We start from the raw sequence: 22,958 nt of genomic DNA, 5'->3' as shown, positions 1-22,958 counted from the left end.
CACCCGTTGGTCTGAAGGTATTTTCCAGCCCAAAGGCCCTCAGCTGTATCAGTAGCTGCTAACCAGCCCAGCACCTGTCACCTGCTCAGTTATTAGTTGTCAGAAGGGCAGGTCCTGTACAGGGGTTCGGGGGACTGACAGGCTGATAGGAAGAGGGGAGCCAATGGTCGTTTTCAACTTCTGGGGAAAATGGGAAGAGGGTACATCTGGCCCATGGTGCAGACTGGGCACCAGGTGTTCAGGAAGCCCTGAGTGAGACATTCAGGCTCGAAAGGAGGGCCCAGAGGCTTACGTCCTTTGTGGGAAAAGGACTAGCTTCATTTGAGTCCCTCTATCTTACTGCCGTATACGCTGACCCCCCTGCTTCCCCCAAGTTACAAGAATGTGACATGATAGAAATTTAGAGCAGAGGCATGGTACAGATACAAATGTTTATTCTACATAAAAATTTCACAAAATGGGCAGCTGGTTGTACCAAGACCTTTGGTGAAGGGATGGAGGAGGGGAGGGAAGTTGCTGTTAAAGAAGGCAACACGGACAGTGGTTAGTTGTCACTGGGCAGGAGCAAAGCTGAAGGAAGGTAGGGCACAGACGTGGCCCCATCCCCTGCTGCATGCACTCGCATGCACACTCCTTGCCTGTCAATGAGGAAGTGGGGTGGGGGACGCACTTCTGACTTGAGAAGGCCCAAGGTGGTGGGAAAGGACAGGTACCCCTCCCTGGCTGGCTGCTGAATACTGCATCCGAGACACCTGACACCCACGTGGCACATCAATGGGGGACAGCAAAGGTAGAATGAGATTGCAGGCCAGAAGTGACATCAGACTTCCCAGAGCACAAGAGAGCAGGGACCACTGTCCCAAACATGCACAACACACTGGCTTGAGGACCCAACTGAGGCCTGCTGGGGAGATGGCCCAGGGCACAGACCTGATTGGGGCCTGCTCTGCTTCCCCAGCTCCAAGGGTGGTTGGAAACCAGGTACCAGCCAGTCTTCCAGAAGGTTACCTGGGGTCAGGATCAGGCATACGCAAAGGGGTTGCTCTTGGGCTCTAGGAATATGGGAAGGGAGGCTGAGGCAGCCAAAGACCTGTTGGACTCTGCCCCTAGGTGGGGAGGAAGCCTGGTCTTGACAGGGTCAGAAGCCACCTGGCCACGACACCCTGAGCCTCCCTGGCAGTGATCAGCTGTTAGAGGCTTCAAGCTGGGCTGTCTCTCAGGGCTACCCTCCCCTAACCTGAAAAGCAGCACCATGTGGCCAGCTGATCCCCCCCATCCCTCAGGGGGACTGACTTAGGGGGACAGCTGGAGAGGACAGGGCAGATGAGTGGGTCAGTAGTAGGCAAGGGTGGGATTCAAAGAGCCTTGATCCCAGGAGGGGCAGACCCCAGACTGGAGAATTACTGAAGGCAAGGGAAGGAGAGCGTGTGAACCAGGGCAGCCCTGCCTGGGAAGGGTGAGACGGCCTGGGCCAGAGCCCCAGTCTGTTCCTTGTTGACCGATGCCCACCCCACTGGCAGTTTCCCAGCCCAGCGCCCCTCTGCCTCTTCTGTACAGACACACACTGTCACAAAGATCATGCACACGACGGCTCAGGGCAGGGTGGGGATGGAAGGCCCTGTGGCAGAGAAAGGAGCAGGATGGAGTGGGAAGGAGGGCCTCCGAGCCAGAAGGCGGCAGCAGCCAGGGGGCCTCCTCGGGGCAGACCATCCAGAGTGGAGTGGAAGGTGGCGGTTTCTAGCCAAAGATGCCTCCAAAGGTGGAGGCGATGACGATGCCCAGGACCACACAGCAGATGATGATCATGATCTTCTTCTGCACCGAGGAGGCAGGAAGGAGCCTCAGTACACGTCCGAGAGGGCGGGGGCGGGGAGGATGAGCGCCCTGGCCAGAGCTTTGAGGGGCATGGCCCAAAAGGGGAGTGAAGGGAGTGGGCTGACATGACAGCGAAGGGCTGGAGAGTGTGGGGATCAAATGGGGAAGGTGACAGCCTAGAACACAGCCGGGCAGAGGGTGGTAATGGGACACTGCAGGGCTGGGCGCCCGGGGTGAAGGTTCTGGTCGGAGTTGAGAGGTGGGGGTAAAGGTAGAACTGGGAAGGATTTGTGATGGTCTAGGAATTTCTAGTGAGTCGGGGTGGGGCGTGGGCTTGGGCAGAGTTGGAGCTACTGACCCGGCGTGCCTTGCTCTGGTACTTGACAGCCTTCTTGGTATCAGAGACCGCCCTCTCCACGTAGTCCACCGCATGCTCCACGTTGTACTCAATCCTGTCAATCATCTCTCCCTGCAGGGTCAGGGGCACCCAAGCTCCAGAGGGCCCCTCTCAGGGTCAGGACTTTGGGAAAGCACCCTGGAGTTAGAGAAAAGGGGGCATGAGGATGAGGTACAGCTTCTCATCTGTGTCCTTCAGGCCAGAACCCCAGTCACTTTCTGCGTCTCCCCACAGAGCAGCCATCCTGGGGAGGGACCTGGCCATGCAGTCTCATCCGAGGGGGTGGGTGGGCTGGGGACCATGCAGACACATTCAGCTGGGGCCCTGAGTCAGACAGTGCCAGGCAGAGGGAGGCAGGGGCAGGTGTGGGTAGTCTGGAGTCTGGTCAATGCTCCCCAGGTGACCACAGTGAGCCCCCCTACTCCATCCTTCCCAGGCACCATGGTTCCGTCCAGCTCTGTAGTCTTCAACCTTTAAGACTCACTGCCCTGCCCAGGGCCCTCTTGAGCCCTGCAGTTTGGCCCCATGCAGCCCCTAGAGGCGATTCTGACCATGACCCCGCCCAAGACTCCCAGCAGTTCTCACTGTAAATCCACTGCACCCACCAGCACCCCATCATCATGGTCTCTCACCCAGATGGCAGCAGCAGCCTCTTTGTCATGGCCTCACTGCTTCCTAACTCGGGTCATATCACTCTACACTGAAGACCTTCAATCCTCTTCAAGAAGAGAATCCAGATGCCCAGTCCCACCTCCCAAGACTTCCCCCATTTACAGCATCTCCAACTATCTTTGCTCTCCAGCTGCATGAACCTCCTTTCAGCTCCCCAAATTAGTCAGGCTCTTGCCAGCCCCAAGACTTGGTGCTGCTAGCCCCGCTGCCTGGGCCAGCTCATCAGTCTACCCAGGGGAAGTCTTCAGTGCTCAAATGCCACCTCTCAGAGGCCTACCCTGTCTGAAGTCATTTTAGCAGTGTTACCCCAAGTGTAGCATCAACATCACCCTTGAGTTTGTTCGAAATGCAAATTCATGCCTTCCTCTCCTCCTTGGACCTACAACTTCTGACATTGGACACTTGAAAGCCCTGCCAGTAGTTCATGGGCTCTTTCAAGGGTGAGAACCACTACTCTATCACACAGCCTCCTCATCTCTCCTGAGCAAGTGGAGAATATTCCATCTGTCATCTATTTATGCTGCCCTTTTGCCCCACAGACACTGGCCCCAGGAAGCAGGCCCTCAGCTGTCCTGTTCACTGCTGTACCTCTAGCTCCTAGACAGGGACTGGGTCCACAGAGCCCAGGGTAGCTGTGAATACAACAGACGAAACAGGGAGTAGGTGGGAAGGGTCATGCAGGGCTTGGGGTCCTGGACGGGCAAGCAGAGCCATGCAGCACCTTGGGTCTTGGTACAGCCATGCAGTGATAAAAGGGTCCTTCTTACGGGCAGGGCCCTGGAGGCAGTTTCAACAGAGCTGGTTAGTTACCTGGAGACTCAGTCCCTCCCGGGCAGGGCAGCATGTTGGGCGGAAAGGGTAGGGGTTAGTGCAGCCCTAGGTGCTGCAGTGGGCTAGGGCGGATGGCGACTGGCCCCGGGCACTCACCTGGCTCTCCACCAGCATGGCCATGTCCATGAACATGTCATGCAGCTCACGGATGCTGTTCTCCAGTTTGATGATCTCACTGTGCCGCGTCTCAATCTCACTCAAGGCCTGCTTCGAGATGCTGGAGTCCATGATGATCTGGGGAGTGGAAGCAGTGGGCTGGGACCCACAGGCCTGCTGAGGGACTGGGGATGGGGCCCAGGATAGCAGGAGGCCAAGACCAAGGTGGCTGGGATGGGCAGTGGCCTGAGCAGTGCTTCAGAAGCAGGCCCGGGGCTCCCCTCAGTCACAGCCCTCCCTGCCTTCCTGCCGCTCTTACTAGTTGTCACTAATTTCTCTGAGGCCTGATTTCCTACCTGTAATATGGGACAACTAACACTCCTCACCTGGGCTTGCTACACACTAATTGCTAAGTGCTAGTCTCATCAGCAGCTGGTACAGAGCCCAAGCTGACTGCCCCAAGGACCCAGGCCTCGACCTGCCTTTCCCCATCCTTCTTTTTCCTCCCACAGACTGTAACTGCCTCTCCCCTCTCCTGCTGCAACCCACAAGCCCAAGCTGCCTCCCACCCTGTGTGCCCCCTCCTTCAGGAAGCCCCCTCCTCGGCAGAGCACAGTCTCACCTGAACATAGAGACAGTCGAGGGCACTGTGTCCCCCAGGAGGGTAAAAGGTTGAGGGCGGTGGAAGACCAGTGGTGAATGGGCTGGGGTAGCAGGAAGTGGACCCAACTGGGAGGGACCAGGAGTAAAGGTCTTGATTCTATCCTTGTATCCTCAGCTGATACCTTCCCCTCTCTGCTTGGCCTTCTCTAAAACCTGCTTCACAACGTTACTGTCGAAATATAGCGTTTTGCACACACACCAATGGTCCCTGCACCTTCACACTCACCCCGGAAGCAAAGATAGCTGGATTCCCACTCTCCAGCATGTCCTCTAGTTCCTCGCTGGTGGTGGTCCTGCCAGCTGCAAGCAGGGGTACCAAAGAGCTTGCCTCGTCCTGCTTTACCCATGGAGTGCATCAAACTCCACCCTGCACCCAGCCAGATCCCGCCCCTCCATGTAGGCCCCGCCCCTCCACCTAGGCCCTGCCCCCTCAGTTTACTGATCTCCAGCTGCCTCTGGATGCGGCCCTTGCAGCGCTCTCGGTAGTCAGACTGCGTGGCATTGTACTCCGACATGACCTCCACAAACTTCCGGGACAGCGTAGAGTGCTGTGGGTCCGACATGGGAGTGCAGGTGTCAGTCCAGCCCTACAAGACCCTGGAGCCTCTGGCACCCTACCTGCCACCTGCCCCAGAGGCCAGTCTGCACCTGTGTCTTCCGAATCCTCAGGTCAGCAGATGAGCGGTTCAGGCCTTCCTCCTGCTCAATGCTCTGCTCAATGCCTGAGGGAACAAATGACTGCTGAGCCATACCTGCGCCCCCCACTACATCTGGACCCTCGCACCCAGGACCTGGCCAGGGGCCTATCCTGGGGGAACTTGTGTGGCCTGTGAGGGGGCTTACGGAAGAGGAAGAGAAGCACCAGGCACTGATGGAGGAGGGCCAACAAAGGCCCTTCCCAGCATGACGCACACATAGTATATGCACATGTGCATTAACACACATACAGAACTGTGTGTGAGCACCTACTATGTGCTAGTTTGGTGGCTCAGACCCACCAGTCTCTGTCCTGTTTACTTCCTGTTCAGGAAGGCTATGCACCCAACAAAGGTCATGACTAGATTGGGGTGGACCATGTGACCAGACCGGCCAGGATCAAGGATCCTAGTCTGGACACAGGTGGGGTGTGCACATCTGTGCCTGTCCAGGGGCATGAGGGCTTCTCTGTGCAGCCAGGTGGTACTGGCCACTCTGCTGACCCTCTTTAGCTGGACTGGGGCGGGAAGGCAGTGTCCAGCATGGGGAATGCTCTGGACAAAGCCTTAAGCATCTATCTTGAGGCCTAACCTAGAGTCTGGCACAAACAGACTTTCTAGGTAGCTGCTGAGTGAATGGGCACATACTAGCATCCTCATAGAGGAAAGCAAGACCCAAGGTGCCCCCTCAGGATAAGTGAAACCCCACGGGCTGCATGGAAGAAGCAGGTCTGCGGTGCCCCTGTATAACAGACAAGGCCTGGAGCCCGTACTCACTCTTTAATTTGGAGCGAACTTTGTTTGCCGTCTTCTTTATGTCAGACATGAGTTCTTCCAGCTCCTCCTTTGTCTCTGGGAGGTAGAAGGGGTTGGGGGGAGACACCTTGAGTTCCCCTCATCCACTGGCTAAGGCTCTGCCTGCCCCTCCACCCGAGGTCCAGGGCCACATTGGCAGCAGCCTCCCCTTCTTGTGCTGCCTTGCAGGGAGCCTCCCTTCCTCCTTTGCTGACTCCCCCACTCCCTGAGAAGACAGATGGGTCTAAATTTAAGGCAGAAATAATCGTGGAGCAGCTGGCGATGCTGAGGTTGGTGCTGGGGCACATTTACTTGACACTTGCTGAAATCGAAGGTGCAGTGTACAGGCTCTCCCAGTCTTAGCTGGTGGCACAGGAGGGTGAGCATGCAGCGAATGGGACGCTGGGGCCAGGGAGGCAGGCCTCAGCCCCCACCCCCTTCCCCTGGAATTCAGGCTTCAGCGCTTCGAGGCCAGACCTTGTTCTACTCATAAAGCCCCGTCCTTGGCTGCTGAGCCCAGTGGAGACCAAGGGTTGGGTGCCCAGGGGTGTCTGGGGGCAGAAGGCACTTGGCCTAGGAGGCAGCTGGAGAAGAGGTTCGAAGAGGTGGGCCCTTGGTAGCAGGTAGCTACCTCATGAGAGAGGGAAGTTGGGGGAAGGCAGTGGCATGGAGTTTCTAGCTGTTTTCCAACTAGAACCATCTCCCTAAAACTGGCCGAGGCCATGGGGGTGAGCAGTTTGCCCCCCCTCGCTGAGGTATTTTGGCCAATAAAATGGAGCAAGATGTCCTGTCCTTGTGGGTAGTGGGGGCAGCAAAGGGTGCTGGCAATGCTCCTGCCTCAGGGCAACCCCGAGAACCCCACCCCTTACAGAGAGCAGGACTGAGCTCCTGGCTGCAGGCTTCCCCATCCACCCTCTGCTGGCCTCTGGGGCCACTGGGGACTGGAGAGGGCACTGAGAGGGGCCAACCAGAGAGGCCGGAGGCGAGGCCAACTCCCAGTGGATGTGAGTGGAGTGGAGTGGGGGGCTTTGAGGAGCGGAGGAGGGTGCCTCATTTGTATGAACAAAGGAAAACTTGGTTACCAGCTGCTCTGACGTCTCAGCTTCTTTTGCTCAGACCCAAAATAGCCCAGCCCGGATGGCAGCCCCCAAAAGAGGCAGAGGGAGTCTTGCCCAGAGAAGCCCGCCACTCACCACCAGCGTTTCTGTGACTTGTTAACTCTGCTCCACTTCTGCCCTGGAACCCTCCGTGGGACCCCTGCCCCAGAGTGCCTGCTAGTCAGCCCACGCCTTGACTATCAGCAGGTCCCGACCAGCTCGCTGATGGTGGGTCTGAGCTGTGCACAAGAGTCACTACTGGCTGTGCACAGGGAGCTGCGGGGGAGCCGGGCAGCCTGTCATCCCATACCCACCTGCCTTCCCGAAGGTGACAGGCCAACTCCCCATCTCTTTACAGTTCCTACCCCCACCCAGCCAGCCCCCTTCTGACCCTCATCAGAAGTGATCCTTACAGGGACACACACTGACCCAGATACACATGGGCCCAGAGGCAAACCACGTCGCGTGCTGCTGACCCGGACAAATCTCTGGGGAGCGGGAAACTACACTGGGTGCATGTCCTGCTTCGGGAGATGGTCCCTCCCTCCTGTCCACCCCTTCCTGGGAGTGTCTCCCTGGCTCTCACTAGACTCGCTTTGCCTTCCGAGCTCTGGAGCTGAGTTTGGTTGGTGTGGCAATGGCCTTGAGTTCAAGCACACTCTGGGGCTGTGGATTTATTCTGGGAATTTAGGGCTTGCTGTGGGCCTGGGTTAGGGGTGACGGAGAGGGAGGCAGTTCTGGGGAGGAGAATGAAATCAAGCCCTAGGTGCCTGGGCTGTGGGCCCCAGGCCCCCTCCCCCGAAACAGCTGGGCAGCAGTCTCACACTGGCTCCCTCTCCCGTGGCCGGCACTAGAGGGGTAAAGCAGCACGCAGAGGTGGGCTGTGCACACGCCTGGCCTCCCTGGGACAGAGGGTGAGCCCCCCTCCAGGGGACGGGGTATGGGGCCAGTGTGCTGTCAGCCTGGCACATATATTAGTGTCGTAGTCAACACCTGCACAGGAACAGTGACAGCAGTGACAGCAGGGCCAGGGGTCCTGCTTGGGGACAGAGTAGAATGCAGACACACACAGGTTCCCCGTGTGGAGGGGGAGAGGTGATTTCCTGGAGCCCTGAGAATGCCTGGCTCTGGGGTGCCAGTGGCCAGGTGCCAGGGCTGCCAGCTCTTTCCGGAAGCTCTGCCTGCTTGGCCGCTCTGCCCTCCCACAGTGCTGACGCCTCAGAGCTGCCATCTGCTCCCCAGGGAGGAGAGAAAGGGAGGGGCTGGGCTCAGAGGCCTCCTATTGATCAGAGGCAATGCTCTCCCTCCCTCCTCCCTGCTCTGCCTCCCAGATTCCCAGGGCTGCAGCCAGCCCAGCTGCTTTGAAAAGAGCCAGCTTACCTGGGAAGGGCGGAGTGAGCTGCCTGGCCCAACTGGGGCCCAAAGAGAGTCCCTTTCCACTATTCTTTGCAGGCCCCCCCCCCCCCCACCGCTGGCTTTCCTGAGGCTGCCTATGGAGCTTTTCCCACTTGACCAGGTCTAGGCACCCCTTTGCCAGGCAGCGAGGGGTGCCGGGGTTCCAGGAGTCCCTCCCTGACCTGAAACTGGGCCCTCACACTCACTCTCATCAGGGTTGGGGGAGGCCAAGATGGCGCTGTGCTTCCGCTTCACCTCCTCCACGTTCTCGGAGATCTTGTCGATAAAGCCGCGGATCTCTTCCACCTGCAGACCAAGGTCAGGTGGTTGAGAGCGAAAACCCAGGGAGGGGCTCCTGGGGCTAGAACTTGCCCTGAGTAGGGCTGGCGGTGGGGGCGAGGCCAGGCTGGTGCAGGCTTCAGGTGTTGGGCGTGAGGTGGGCATAGCCGCATGGCCGCTACACGCATCCTTCTAGGGGGCGATGGGAGGAGAGGGTAGTTTCAGAGCCAGACTGCTCCCCTGTGAACTTCAGTCTATTCACCCTCAAAATGGGTTTATTCATTGGTGCTTGTAGCCACTATGGGTCCGCCAGTGGTGGGGGAGGGAGGTGCTGGTCCCACCTGCTCGAAGAACTCATCCATGAAGCGATCTCGGTCCACGGTGACAGTGACATCATCGTCATCGTCGCTGTCCTTGGCCTGTGCAAGGGTGTGCACTCATGAGTGGACCGGTGATAGGACCCTGGATCCCCCTAAACCTGGGGCTTCAAAGTACAGGGCACCCACATGCAGACTGGGTCCTGACCAGCCACTGACAGCTGTGCCTGCAGCCTTGAGCCACACTGAGAGCTGGAGAAACTTGGGGACCGGCCAGAGAGGCCATGCCTGTCAAGAGATAGGGCCAAGCGTTGACAACCAAGTGAGGGATCCCTTCCCCCTCAGGACTAGGGTCCTCCTAGCACACACTACTCTTGGGTGCAAATGGGGAGGCCTACCATAGGGCAGGCAAGAAAACCTGAGGACTTGGGCCCCCAGCCATAGACCTTGTCTGAGACAAGTAGCCTGAAGTCAGCGTTCCCTCTCTCCTGTCCCTCGGCTCCCTTTGGCGGGGAGGGGGCCCTGGAGGGACGGCCATGGGCATTAATACTTCCCTCCCAAAAGATAGCATGGCCCAGACAGGGGCCACCCTCCCAATACCCCAGTCAGGCCCTACCATCTTCAGGGCTCTGCGAAGGCTGGTTTTGCCCACTCAGTCCTCTTGGGGATCCTCTCGTTCCTTGACAGTCTTGGCCCTGGACCTTGACCCTCTTTCTTTCCAGGCCCAGAGCTGGGCCCAGCAGGCACAGGAGGCCAGTCATGTTGCCCCTGGCCCAGGGCCTGCCTTGGGCCTCAACCACAGGTGCAGACTCCACTGCGGCAGGGGCAGCTGCAGAAAAGCCACCCCCATCAGGCGCTGGGGGTAGTGACACCTCTGACTGGGATGCTGGCACGCTCGTTACTACCCGTTTACACATCCCAAGTGGCCGGCGACAGCCCACTCTGCTGGCAAAGCCAAGGTTTCTCCCCACAGCCAAGGCCAGGAGCCCCAGGACAGGACTGTCTCCCATGCTCCGGAGGAGGCACTAACGGGCTCTGTACCCACCTCCCCGCCGTGCCAAGTCTGGGGACAGGCCGAGGGAAGTTTCAGGGTGGGCCCCTCTAGCCTCTGAGGAAGGGGTTCAGGCCCGCACAGACACTGGCTGGCTGAGGGCCTTCCCCCTCTGGTGTGTTTGCTCCTCTGAGAAATGAGGACAGTGACTCTGGCTGCAGGAGGGAGGACGGGGAGTGGGCAAGCACAGCGTGATCTGGGAAGAGCCGTGCTTCTGGGGCTCTTGGGGTCCCTCTATCTTGCCAAAGTGGGGACCAACGAAGAGAAGGGGGTTAGTTGGGAGCTTTATGGAGGCGGCTCAGAGGGGCCCCCTCTCATCAAGAGATCACACCTCCTCCCTCAGCAGCTAAAATAAATCCTTGTTCCCATAAGTGCCTGTGGCTGCTACCAGGTGGCCTCCCTTCCCCCACCAAGCCCACCCAGAGACACAGAGAATCCAGCCGTTCCACTTAACAGACCACGCCCGGCCCTGCAGTGGAGCGAGGAGCACCTTCTGGGGAAACTGAGGAAGAGTGCAGCCTGGAGGAGCCCAGTTCCCTCTTCTAAGCAGCCTGCGGGTTGGGAGGTAGACTCAGGAGCCCCTGTGACTCAGTGCCTGTCCTTTGTCCTTCTGGTGCCCAGAGTAGGACAGGAAGGACGGGAAGGGACAGAAGAATAGCCAGCTCCCCCTTAAAGAGTAATGACCAGTAAGGGTATCAGACAAGGCACCTGAGTCACCAGGGACAAGGGTCATTGCCAGTGACCCTCCCCAGCCTTGTTTTGTCCACCTGGGAAGGGAGGACCGATTTGCTCCAGGCATGCAGCCAGCTTGGACCCGCTACCTCCACAGTCTCCTCAGAGGGTCAGAGGTTGGAATTAGTAGTTTCTCCAACAGAGGGTTGGCAGGGGAGATGCGCACCCCTTCCGTCTTGGAGGGCAGAGCTGGCAAAGGTGGCCTGGAGTCTGAGTGGGGCATCCAGGTTGGGGTCCCCCTGGAGGCAGCATTCAGACTGACCCCAAAGTCAATCGGGGGTTCAAGGCCTGACCTCAGTCTTGGTCAAACCAGCTGTGGCTCCAAGCAAACCTCCTGGGAATAGTCCCAGGAGTCCCTTCCTCACCAAGACCTAGTGTTTCTTCCCCCTCAGGACTTTTCATCCCCACCCCACATCCTCATCTCACTTCATCTAATGGCCTGAAATCTAATCCCAGCACACCCCATGGTTAAGGTCCCCCTGCCACTACGGTGCACCCCCTGTCCCCATGCAGTTCCCCCTACTTGGAATGCTGATTCCATGAGCTGACATTTCCCACATCCTTAGAAGCCATGTCCTTCTGGAAGCCTTCCCCAGCTCCCCTGGGTCAGGACTCTCTCCTCTGGTTCCCCACACACCATTCACCTCCCAACTGAGTCACAGGCACAGACTCTCAGGCTCTAAGGGATCTGAAAAGTCACCTTGGCCTCGGCAGCAGTAGCCAGACGCTGTAATGGCAAGTTAGTTAGCTTTTCCAGGCAATTGTCCATCTGGAGTAGGCCCGATTGTTAGAAAATCCTTCCCTTCCTGTGGTTTGGTCCCAGGCCAAACAGAGCCTGTTGGAGCCCTCTCCCAGGCTGGCCCTGCCAGAGACCTGAAGGTAGCACCCATATCCTCCCACCCCAGACTTGTTCCACTTGGCCTCTGTCTTCTATAAGACAGAATACAAACTCAATATGTTGCTGGCTGTGGTCTGAGCAATGCCACAAAGCTGACCCATCCCCTTCATTTTTCTACACTGTCTATCTCTGTTAATGCAGTCAAGTATCACATAAGTGATCATATATATAGCACTTCCTGTATCACATAAGTGATCATATATATAGCAATCCCCGTCAAGGAAAGTTTCACGTCCTTCCCTGCCACACTCCACTTGGTTGGATTTGGGACTTAAGCGAAGGACCTTTTTCCTGTTTCATTTGTTCTGATCCTTGTTCCAGTTTGTGAGAATCTGTTGGCTCGTGACTCTGTTGCTGCCTGCAAGCTTGTGCCTCTAACCTCACACACCCACAATCCTGTGACACCTTTCTAGAGATGTCCTCCACATTAAGTTGACGCCTAATCAGTTCTCACTGGACACTGAATAAATGACAAGGATGTCAGCCCCCACTGCCCCATCCCCACCCCAGACACACTCTGAAGTAAAAAGAATCTAGGAACTAGGTTGGCATGCCATCTTCCCAGTATCCTGGGCTGCCCAGGTGGACATCACACCCTTGCACAAAGTGGGCACCTCAATACCTGTTGAATGATTAGAGCCCCACTTCCCTTGGGAATCTGCCAGCCTACTCCAAGTGGCAGTCACAACTTTGGCAAGAGGGCTGGCTTAGAGCTGGGGAGCTGGGAGGCGGCATGGAGATGGCAGCGGGAGCTGTGGGCCAGTTACAAGCTGGAGGGCTCAAATATCTTCTGGACAAGCCCATCCTGCCCACTACCTGGCCAAAATGAGGTTCCACTTCTTTCTCCTTAGCCTGCTGCAGATAACTCAAATGTACCAGGAACCGGCAGCAGTCCTTCTGCCCACCTATGACTATGCAGGTGCTTCCTTTCACCCACTCTCTCCCTCCGCAGGGCAGCTGCCTCCTGCCTGCCCCTGACCTGTACCATGCTGGAGCTTCTCCTCACAGACCTTCCTCAGTGGAGGCAGCTCTCCTCAAAGCCGCCCGCCTGCAACCATGCAGGCCTCTCTCAGCAAACCTGTTCCTTTCAGGACCGCTCTTTCTGCCTGCTTATGTCTATGCAAGCGTCTTTCATTGTCCTATACTTTTTCTAATAAACCTGCTCTTTAAAATTAAAAAAAAAAAATGTATCAGGAACCCCCAAGGCAGAAACAGGGAGCATCCACATTCCTTCTCTCACATCCAACCAAATGCTGATTTGTCCTGCTGGTTTTTTTTTATTCTTTTCAACCCTGGTTGGCACCATATCCCTTGGGGATACAGCTCCCAGACAGATCAGAATTTCTGGGGGTGCTGCTGGCAAGTCTAAGTTTTTAAAGAGCTGTCCAGGATTGCGAATGGCTGGTCTCCTTCCTCTCTGGGTAACTGACCACCCCAGCCACGGCCTCATCACCTGACAATCAGCCCTACAATCAGGAATGAAGGGCGGGCGGGGGTGGGGGTGGGTGGGAGGAGTGCCACCCCCACCATAGCAACCTTCAGGAGGAGACAATCCCGTTGGAAACAACTTAAGCTTCCCCTGTTGGTGTCCAGCAGCCATGGTGGTCTCCACCTGCTGAGGCTCCAGGATTCTAGGGCACCTTCCCCGAAGCAGGAGTCTGATTTCTCCAGAAGGAAGGCAGGCCAGGCAGCCTTCAGGCCTGTTCCAGGGATGGCTATGGGCCAGCCGGCAAGGTTGATTCATCCCTGCTGTGCAGGAGCTGCTGTTGTCCGCCTGGAGGGCTATTTTTCCCCCCTTCTTCTTTTTAATGACTAATCAAAGTTAATATCGCTAGTGCAGAGGCCCAGAGCTGAGTCAGGGATGTGCGAGAGGCCACACGGGGTGTCCAGGAAAGAAGATTCTCCAGTCTGGCCCCTTCACCCTCTCCCCTTCCCGGGTACTGCCTCTACCAGATCCCTGCTCTCACCAGGACTGCCCAGTAGCAGGGTGCCAGAGCAGCTGGCGAGGCAGGATTCCAGTCCCGGGTGTCTGTGGTATCGGATAAAACCCCTGGTCCTTTCTGGATTTCAGTTTTCCAATAAATGAGATAGGAGGTTGGACTAGATAGTCCCTGAAGCCATTCCAGCTGCATCCCAGATGAAAATGTGCCCAATCCATTGCTTCTTCTGGGAAACCCCAAGGAGGTTGGGGGTGGGGGTAGAAGGAAGGAGGGAGAAGCTACCCTGGTCCTATTCTTATACCCTCATTTCTTCTGGGTCCGGGAGGTTCCAAGGGCTCTATTTTAAAAATGAAACAAACATCGAGGGTTAAGGCATAAACCTGCCTGGAATTGCTCTCAGTCTCCCAGTTTCTTCTCCGCAATGAGAGAGAAAGAGGGAGCTGGTGGACAAAGGGGGCAGTGCACTTCCCCAGCTGGGCCTGCCTGGCTGCACCAGGGAGAGGGGCTCTGCTCCCTCCGGACCAGGTGTCCCAGCCACCCGGCCATCCCCCCCTGGCTGGGCTGTCCATCTCTGCCTTCTAAAAGGCCCCTCCTGTTCTCGCCTCCTATTCCAATCCAACTCCTCTGGGCCCCCCAAGTTCTCTTGTTCCAGGAAGGCTGCTTCTGTGTCTGGCTGCCCCAGTCTCCCTCTCTCCGTGCTTGGGCTCCTGAGGCTGGTTCCATATGGCCCACACAGTCCTGCACATATACACATAAACACTGTTCTGGACCCAGGGAGGGGTAGGTCAGCTTCCAAGAGGTCCTCAGGGTAAAAAACCCCCAAAACACAAAAACTGAACTGGGTGAAGGGGGCTGCTGCACAGCAGTGTGAGGCTACCTGGGGACAACCTGTCCCAAAGTCTCGCTGGCTGTGTGACTCTAGGCTGATCTTTGCTCCTCTGAGGCCCCCGGCTGCAGTTCTGTTCTCTGAAGGCTGTCTACAGCATTGAGCTGGCCCCCACAAGTCCCGTGGTCCCTCCTGCAGAACAGAGGGACAGCCCCATGAGAGGTGGGGGCTGGAGATGCTGGAGGGCTGGGCCTGGCCTGCAGAGCGCTGAGGAAACGCGCCAGCTCCTTCCCAAGTGTGACTTTTATAAATAAGCTCCCTTCGCCTGCCTTCCAAATGTGGTGGCGTTGGGTGGAGGAGGAGGAAGGAGGGGAGAGGGGGTTGGGGATGGTGCAGGTTGCTGTCCCAAGCAGCACCTCTGCTGACCAGCCTGGGTACCACTGGCTTCTTGGTTTCTTGAGATTCTGGGCAGGAAATTCTGACTCCTGGGGTTTGAGGTCTCCCCCAGATATGAAGTCAGTTTCAGGACACCTGGAACTACCCCCTCTTGCCCTGGGACCCAGTGGGAAAAAGAGGTGTGGGGTCGGCAGCACCCTAGACAACCCACCCAGTGTGGGTTCCTGCCACCAGCCCTTGAGGCTGCCAGAAATCCCTAAGGGGTAGGGCCGCCCAGTCATGAACAGTAGTCCCCATGGACTCTGAATGCCGAGGAGGCCCGGAGAGGAAGCCACGCCATCTAAGAGACCACTCTGGCTAGTGGGAGGGGGAGGGGAGAGCTGGGGTTCAGAGACACACCAGAGCAAAGAACCTGGGTTCAAGTTCCTTACAATCCAAGCTCCCCTCCGGGGTCCTGTAGTCCCGGTCAGGTCCAAATCTGTCTTCAGGACTAGGCAAAACCCCTTTTTACCATCCTTCCTGATCTACCAGCAAATCACTGTTCTCTTTGCCTCAGTTTCCCCTTTAGCAAGTGGATGAATACGCCAGAGGCTTTGTTCTATGTAAAGGACTAAGTCCCCTGACCACTTGGTTCTCCCTTATACTCACAGCTGACTCACCAGGTACCCAAGCATCAGCAAGTGCAAAACACGGCCTTTCAGGCCATCTATCACCAAGATAACATTCTGTTTCAACTAAGCACAGGAAACTCGAGGACAGCCGCAAAGAGGCGGGGGCAGGGGGAGTGCTCAGAGCCCTGCATGACACCAGGGACCATCTTCTTCCTTTGAATTCTCACAAGGTTTATACTGGGGGCTTGCCCTCAGCCAGGAATAAGCAGGGGAGGGGCTGGCAACTGGAGCTAGGGGGAGATGGAGCAGGAGAGCCCAGTCCCAGCTCCAGGCTGCCCAGGAAATGGGACTGGTGTGACTGGGGGGTACCCAAGGACCAAATGCACAGAGCATCTGCACAGGTACAGCTATGGGATCAAAAGCCCAAAGGGCACTTGAAACTTTCCATGAGAGGACCTAGGTCTCTAGTTCGAAGCAAAGCAGCATGGGGAGGGTTTTGGGGAGCCACCGAACAACCCCCCTAAAGATGAACCAGTGAGGCCTGATAGCAGGGTGGTCAGTCAGGGGATCAGATGACACTCTGCCTGGTCTAGAGCTTTGAGGCTCCCTCTTTCCACAGGCTGCATTCATTTCTTCTCCGGCTCCCCCCAGGCCCCACAGGGCTGCCATTCCTGAGGCAGAAGTGCCAAGGTCCTGGTAAAAGGCAGTTGCCAGGGGAAGGGGGCCCTGTTGATGAGGAGCAGATAGCAGTGGTCTCTGTCACAGCTGGGAGAGGGTGGGCTCTGACGCTAAACCTTTGAGAATCCTCCTGCTCCCCCAAACCCCGCCCCAGGAGCCACACCCCAGGGGACTATGAGACACAGGTGGAAAAATAGGTTCAGGTCGGAATCTGATCAGGATACCCCGAAGGGTCTGGAAATGCCGGCCCAGACTGCCAGGAGGTCATGAGGGGGGCCCAGGGAGGAGGACCAGGCGTGGGCCTGACCCCTCCCAGACCCGGGCGGGCAGAAGATCCCCACAGCGACCCGGTGGGGAGCCACAGGTGATAGGAGCTACAGGTGATGGAGACAGCGGGGCACCCCGGAGTCAACCACCGCCTGAAGAGCCCAGCCCCGCCCGACCGCCAGGTTTCCGCAGCGCGCCCCGCAGAAGGGCTCTGGGCAGGGGACCGCCCCGGGGCCCTTTTCACCGCGTTCCCGCCGTCTGTCTACACCCGCGGTGGGGAGGAGACAGGAGGGTCAGTGGTGAGGCACACTGGGAGGAAAGAGACGGGACCTGCTTCTTGGACCAGAAGTGAGGTCAGGCTTCTGTCCCGCCACTGGCATCCGATAACACCCTTCCAGCCCCCCAAAACAAGGCGGCACCGAAAAGTTTATCCAGGACCCGGGGCTCCAGCAGCCAGAGCGCGGGACAGCCCGATCCGAGCCCACGGGCACCCACGACCCGGGTAGGTCCGAGGGGCGGGACCCGGCGGGGGTCGGGGTCCCGGACTCGGCAGGACTCCCTCCCGCCGGGCCGGGGACTCAGAGGCTCCCGCGCGGGCGGCCGCCGGAGCCGGGTGGGGAGCAGCGGGCGCGCTGAGCGCAGGGGGCCAGCGGCCGCGCGCCGGGGCCGGACTCACCGTGCGGAGCTCCTGGGTTCGGTCCTTCATGCTCCCGGGAGTGGCAGCGGCGCCGGCTGCAGCCGTGTGAGCCCCGCATGCGCGGCGGTCGCCCCGCGGCTGCGCAGCGCCAGCCCGGCCCCGCCCCGGCCCCCGGGACCCCGGCCCAGCCCCCAGTCCGGCCCCGCCCAGCGCGCGTCAGGCCCGGGCGGGCTCGGCTCTGCGCCGGGTCTGGGAGTCCAGCTGCCCCGCCGCCACCCGCCAGCGGGCACCCTGTTGTGGCGAGGTCAAGGGCCGCGTCCCCAGCATTCTAGACGCGTGAGCCTCCCCTGGCATCGGCCCCCAATCCCCTGTCTCCTCCCCTGCCCCACCCGCCCCCAGCTTGGCCTTTCAGTGTCCGGCCATCTGGACCCTGGATCTGCACCCCTGCAGCCCCTAGCATTCCCCGGGATTTGCTGAAGGTTGGACCCCGCTCCCCCACCTCCTTGATTTTATTGCTTTGGAACATCCAGCTCCCACCTCTAGGAAACCTCCTTCAGCCAAAACCCTCCAGAGTTCCTTCCAGGCTCTGAGCCCCCGACGCTTCCCACTTTGCCCCACCTGGGCCAGACTCAGGCTCCGATGCTCTCGTTCCCCAGGGTTTCTCAGCGCAGGGGTCTGATGCTGTTTGATCACTCCTTTCCCTCAGTTTCCACTCCTAGCAGGATGCAGGAACCCTTCCATTTTTAGGAAGGGAGAACTAAGTTAGTGCCCCATGGCTGACCCCTTCCGCTGCATCCTCAGCTCTGAGTTCCCACCCCCAGGCCTGAGGTCCTGTTTCCTCTCCAGAAGCTGGGGATAGCTAAGTCTGGGGTGCAGCTCCCTATTGCACTAATGGGAAGATTGTAGCAAGTGCTCAGAGGACTGGGGGCAGGGGCTAGTTAGCAGCTCATGTTCCTTTTCTGGTTCCTGCCAGCATCTTGTTGGGACAGCAGTCATACCCCCACCACCCCAGCTGTCCCCTCTGTGTCCTGGCCCAGACCCTCTTGACCTTAGCCAAGCACTCTCCTTTATCTTCACTGAGGCTGCCAAGGTGTTGCCCTGGAGCTGGGCCAGCCCCCCGTTGCCCAGTCTGTCCAGGGCTGGCGTTTCTCCCAGATTGTGGGCACAGGTTAGCCTGCTGGCAGCCAGCTTGGAGACATTGTTCTATCGGTCCCTTCCCTAGAAAATCTGGCCTGAGACTAGCTCAGATGTCACTTGGCCTGTGAGAATAGCCACACCCCTTCTTGTGGTCCAGACCTCAGCATTGGGTAAACCACAGAGCGAGCATTGGGGGTGCCCCATACGACAAATGAGAAACCAAACTCACCTGCTAGAGTGACTTGCCCTGTTACAGGGGATGAATGGCAGGGAAGGTGTTACCTGACTCTTGGTCCAGACAGGTCCCCTGTGCAGGGTGGTTCAGTGAGGTGGGTCATGGGTGTAGCCCTAGAGCCCAGTGTCTGGCCCTGTGGGGAGAGGGCAAAAAGGGGAACACAACTTCTGCCCTCAGGGAGCCTCAGTGTCACACCAAGTGTCACTTACTGAGATGCATATTAAATGGTAGCATGAAAAATAAATTTAAAAATGAATGTGTGCCCCTTACCTTAACCTCTGCTTCTCTACTATGTCTAATATGTCCTACACTCATTTGGTTATTCATCAAACATTACCTGGGACACAGTGTACTGTTCTGCACTTAGGGTGCACCTAGCATCGTGCAAAGACAGATACAACTTTAACGTGTGAAGCATTCAGGGTGGCTTCCCAGAGGTGATGACATTGGAGCCAGATGTTGGAGGGGTGGGGTTGCAGCACAGCATGATACAGGTTTTCTGGACAAACAAAGGAGTGTGGATGTGGGTGGGGTAGCATTTGGAGAACCCCAGGAGCCTGCTGTGGTGCTCAGGTGAGTGTGGGTGGGAGATGAGATTGGTGGGGTGGCCTTGAATGTTAAACATTGTGTAAACAAGGGGTAGACCATTGAGGGGGTGAGACTTCATTCCTTTAATCAAAAAGTATTATTTGAGCATCTACTATGTACTGACAGTTTATAGAGACATGGCAGAAAACAAGACGGACACAAGTTCTTACTCTCATGGAGTCCACATTCCAGTAGAGGAAAGAGATGACAACAAAATAACGTATATGATGGTGATACTATGCTATGGAGAAGACAAAGTAAGAACCGTTCATGCTGGGTTTGAGATGGGGGAATCCCAATTTTAAATTAGATGGTCAGGGAGGGCCTTGTTAAGGAGGTGGCATGCAATCAAATATCTGGAGAAAGTGAGGAAATGAGCCATATAGGTCTCTGTGTGAAAAAGAATCTGGACAGAGGAACATCAAATGGAAAGACTATGAGCAGGAAGCAGCCTGCCATGTGGGGAGAAACAGCAAGGAGGTAGGATGCCTGGAGCACAGTGGGTGAGGAGTTGCTCAGGGAAGTCGAGGGAGGGACCTTGGAAGTGACTACATACCCTCTGGTTTTTACTCTGAGTGGGAGAGGAGCCACAGAGGGTTATGTGTAGAGGAGGACCATGATCCATCTTAGGCCTTCACAGGATTGCTCTGATTGCTGGGTGGAGAATAAGTTGAAAGGGACATAGGAGGAAGCAGGGCTATAACCTAGGAAGCCGTGGAAATAATGCAGGAAATTGGGACAAAGGTGAGCGTGGTGGTGGTGATAAGGAGTAATATTCTGGATACATTTTAAAGATGGAGTCAACTGAGAGAGAAGAATCCAGGATGATAAGGATCTGGACAGGGCTGCCATTTACAAGGGTAGGGGAAGAGCTGAAGAAGCCAGCTGAGGGGGCAGTAAATCAAGCTTTGGGGCTTGGACCTATTAAGTTTGAGTTGTCCATTAGACAATCCCAATGGAGGGAGCAAGTAGGCCCTGTCCATTGAGTCTGGGATTCAGGAGGGAGGTCCAGGCTGAATGCAGTCAGCATAGAAAGAGGCCTTCACAGCAGGGTGGAATATAGCTGGAAGTCTACCCCAATGTCCAGGAAACAGGCCATGGTTATCTGAACAAAAACAGGACCCACTGCGCTGGGGAGAATGCCAGAGACATTCAAGAGATTTATCTAATATTATTATAACCTTGGATCAATTGTAAAAAGAATATGTTTATTGTAAAACACTTAAAAAATAATAGCTATTATGAACTAGAAGCAATGTCCTGGTGACTGGCCATGTGCAGAGGTGAGCAGAACTGACGGCTCCTCAGCTTCTGGACTGACCCCAGGAGGCGGAGGACAGGAGGCAACAAGGGTGGAGTTCAGACTAGGACAAGTAGCATTTGAAGTACCTGCCCCAAAATCCAGAGAAGACACGCAGACAGTTGATAAGTTAATGTGCAATACTGGCTGGAGACTTGGGAGGCAGGGCTAATCTGGCTTGGGAAATTGTGAGCCATAATGCAGGGAGTGTGTGTGCATTTGTGTAGTGTGTGCACACATGCGTGCGCACTTGTGCATCTATGGGAGAAGAAACAAAGGCTGAAGATGGAACAGAAATGTTCCCTGACAGGTTAGGGATGGGCAGAGTCTGAGGAGCCAGAAACTTGGATGGCAGGGGTGGAAATAGAAACTTCTGCATGGGATTCTGTGGGTCCCCAGAGGAGTCAACGGCTGGGATTATGGACCATTTCACAGACCCCAGTACTAAGCTGAACCTGCCCGGGCCTTCACATCAAACCCACCCCAACTCTCTGGTACAGGTAATTCATGGACATTAGTCCAGACCAATGTTTTGTGAAATCCTGTCCCCACGCCAGTCAAAAGGGCATCGCTGTGCTCCAATATGGATGTTCTGTTTCCCCCACCTCATTCAGGGCAATGAGATTTCCCTATTGGCCTAGGGGAGGGTTGTGATAGTCCAACATGGCTATCCCTGTCCTTTGTGGTGGGGCCCTGCATCATCTCTTGGAGGCCACCTTCCCCCCCACCCTGAGGGCTGCTGCAGTACCCACTCCACTCTCCACACTGGGATCTCTTACCTACCTCCCTGCTTCTTTTTCCATTCCCAGGCACCCAAACAATGGCTGCTAGTCCTTCCCTTCTAGATGGCACCGCCCCTCAAACATAAGTTTTGAGCTCTTTTGTGTGGTCCTGCCAAGATCCATATTTATCCTGATTGTAGCACATACTGTCCTGTGTGGATAGTCTGTGCTAGGTGTCTGTCCAGGCATGGACTGGGGTCATGTTCTCGTCGATTTTCCAAAGCTGGCACAGAAAGTGTGTTTGTGGAGTGGCATGCTTGAATGAATAGTGTTCCTATAGGGGAGCACTGGGGAAAAAGCTGGTCACTGGGGAGCTCCCAAAGCCCCTAAGGGAAGTTTGGGGTTTCATCTAGTGCGGAAGGATGAGGGAGGTGGAGCCATTGTCCACTGGATCCCTCATATTGGGAACTGCTGCCACCTGCTGGATGATGCTGGTGTTGCCTTGTCAATGCCAGCCCAATCCAGCACATGTGTGCCCAGGTTGGGAGGAGGACAGTCACCAACTGTCCTCCTGAACCTCTCAGGCTGATGAAGAGACCCTTGAAATTGATGAGCCAATCATGGGGAAATACAGGGGTTGTGGGGCTATAAGGATCTGGAGGAGGAAGTTTTTGTGGGATTCAGGAACAGAACTGTTCCTGGACAGAGTTGTAGGGGGTGCAGGGCAGGAAGCAGCAGCAGGAAGGACCTAGACTCCATGGCTGGGTTGTGTGTGTGTGTGTGTGTTTGACTGTCTCCCATCGTTGCTTTCTTGGATGTGGCAGGCTTATTCCCTTTCCTTCCTCTCCTGAGAAGTCTGGCCTGATCCATGGTTGTACAAAGCACTGACCATTATGTGAGGCACCTGATTTAACCCTCACTGTTACGCTGTGGGGACACTCTCCACTAATTCACTTTACAGAAGAGAATGATGAGGCTCAGCCAGGTCAACATAAACAAGTCATGAGGGTTGGGTGACACCATCTGTAAACTGCTCAGCCCTACAAATCCCTGCTGTTTTGACCACAAAGCCCAGCCCCCTGGCCAGCTAACAACTCTCCTACCCCAGCCCAGCCTGTTATCAGTCTGCAATCACCTTCCAGCTCAGCCTGCAGGCCTGCTCCTAGCCATCTGGGGGAGCAGGGGAGGAAGATGTGGGCATGTGCCCCATACGTGGGCAGCTGGGGAAGTTTGAGGTAGGACTTTGTTCTGGAATTCACTATATGCCTGAATAGGAAGTTATTTCCTCCTTTTCCCAATGAAAAGATTCAAAGAAAAAAATGTGGTGTCATCGGGCCTCCCTGTTGGTACAAGGGGTGAAGTCTCAGCACTATGAAGCTAACATCAGCCTCTGCAGCACAAGTTCGATCCCTGGCTAGGGAGCTAACCCACGTGGTGCAGCAGACCTCTCCTGACTCGCCCGCTGCTCCCCTCAGCAGTGTATTTCAGTAGATCTGCCTGTTCTGCTCCCCACTCTCTCTGGTGAATCCTCTCACCCACCACACCTCTGGCCTGTACCCCAGTTCTTGTGTGCATAAATAATCTTTTTTAAAAAATGTGTCCTCATCTTCTAAGTTTAAGGATGCAGATGAAAAAAATCAACTGCCTACATGTTGTATCTCATTAAAATATTTAAAATCACATATTTGTAAGAATAATTTTGAAACAATTCTTTTCCACTCTCGTGGTTTGTGAGTTTACTCAAATCCTTCACTTGTATTTCTGCCTTGTCAGATGTCACATGTCACACTAGCCCCTCCTTTGCGTTCACTAATAGTTTTCTCAAACATGTCATCTTTGGTTTTGCTTGGAAATACAGCACTTTTAGAATCCGTGAATGCTTCTCTGG

The 22,958-nt window shown here is 56.3% G+C and overlaps 1 protein-coding gene across 2 annotated transcripts; it reads right to left on the bottom strand.

Moving 5' to 3' along the window:
- Window positions 1-1,737: 1,737 nt before the first annotated feature.
- On the bottom strand, window positions 1,738-17,157 carry STX1A (syntaxin 1A; the record flags this gene model as incomplete). 2 transcript variants are annotated; one of them, XM_084249737.1, is made up of 10 exons in its annotated part: window positions 1,738-1,815; window positions 2,174-2,284; window positions 3,812-3,949; window positions 4,701-4,774; window positions 4,914-5,022; window positions 5,123-5,196; window positions 5,947-6,021; window positions 8,663-8,762; window positions 9,077-9,154; window positions 17,128-17,157. In XM_084249737.1, 10 exons carry the CDS (start codon window positions 17,155-17,157, stop codon window positions 1,738-1,740), a joined length of 867 nt encoding a protein of 288 aa, XP_084105863.1. The 2 variants fall into 2 exon arrangements, with proteins under 2 accessions (XP_084105863.1, XP_084105864.1); XM_084249738.1 differs by lacking the exon at window positions 5,947-6,021.
- Window positions 17,158-22,958: the final 5,801 nt, after the last annotated feature.

Source organism: Talpa europaea (genome assembly GCF_964194135.1).
Source record: "Talpa europaea genome assembly, chromosome: 12".
Classification (NCBI taxonomy): domain Eukaryota; kingdom Metazoa; phylum Chordata; class Mammalia; order Eulipotyphla; family Talpidae; genus Talpa; species Talpa europaea.
Note: the sequence above shows the minus strand (reverse complement) of the source record. Positions and strands in the feature narration are given on the sequence as shown.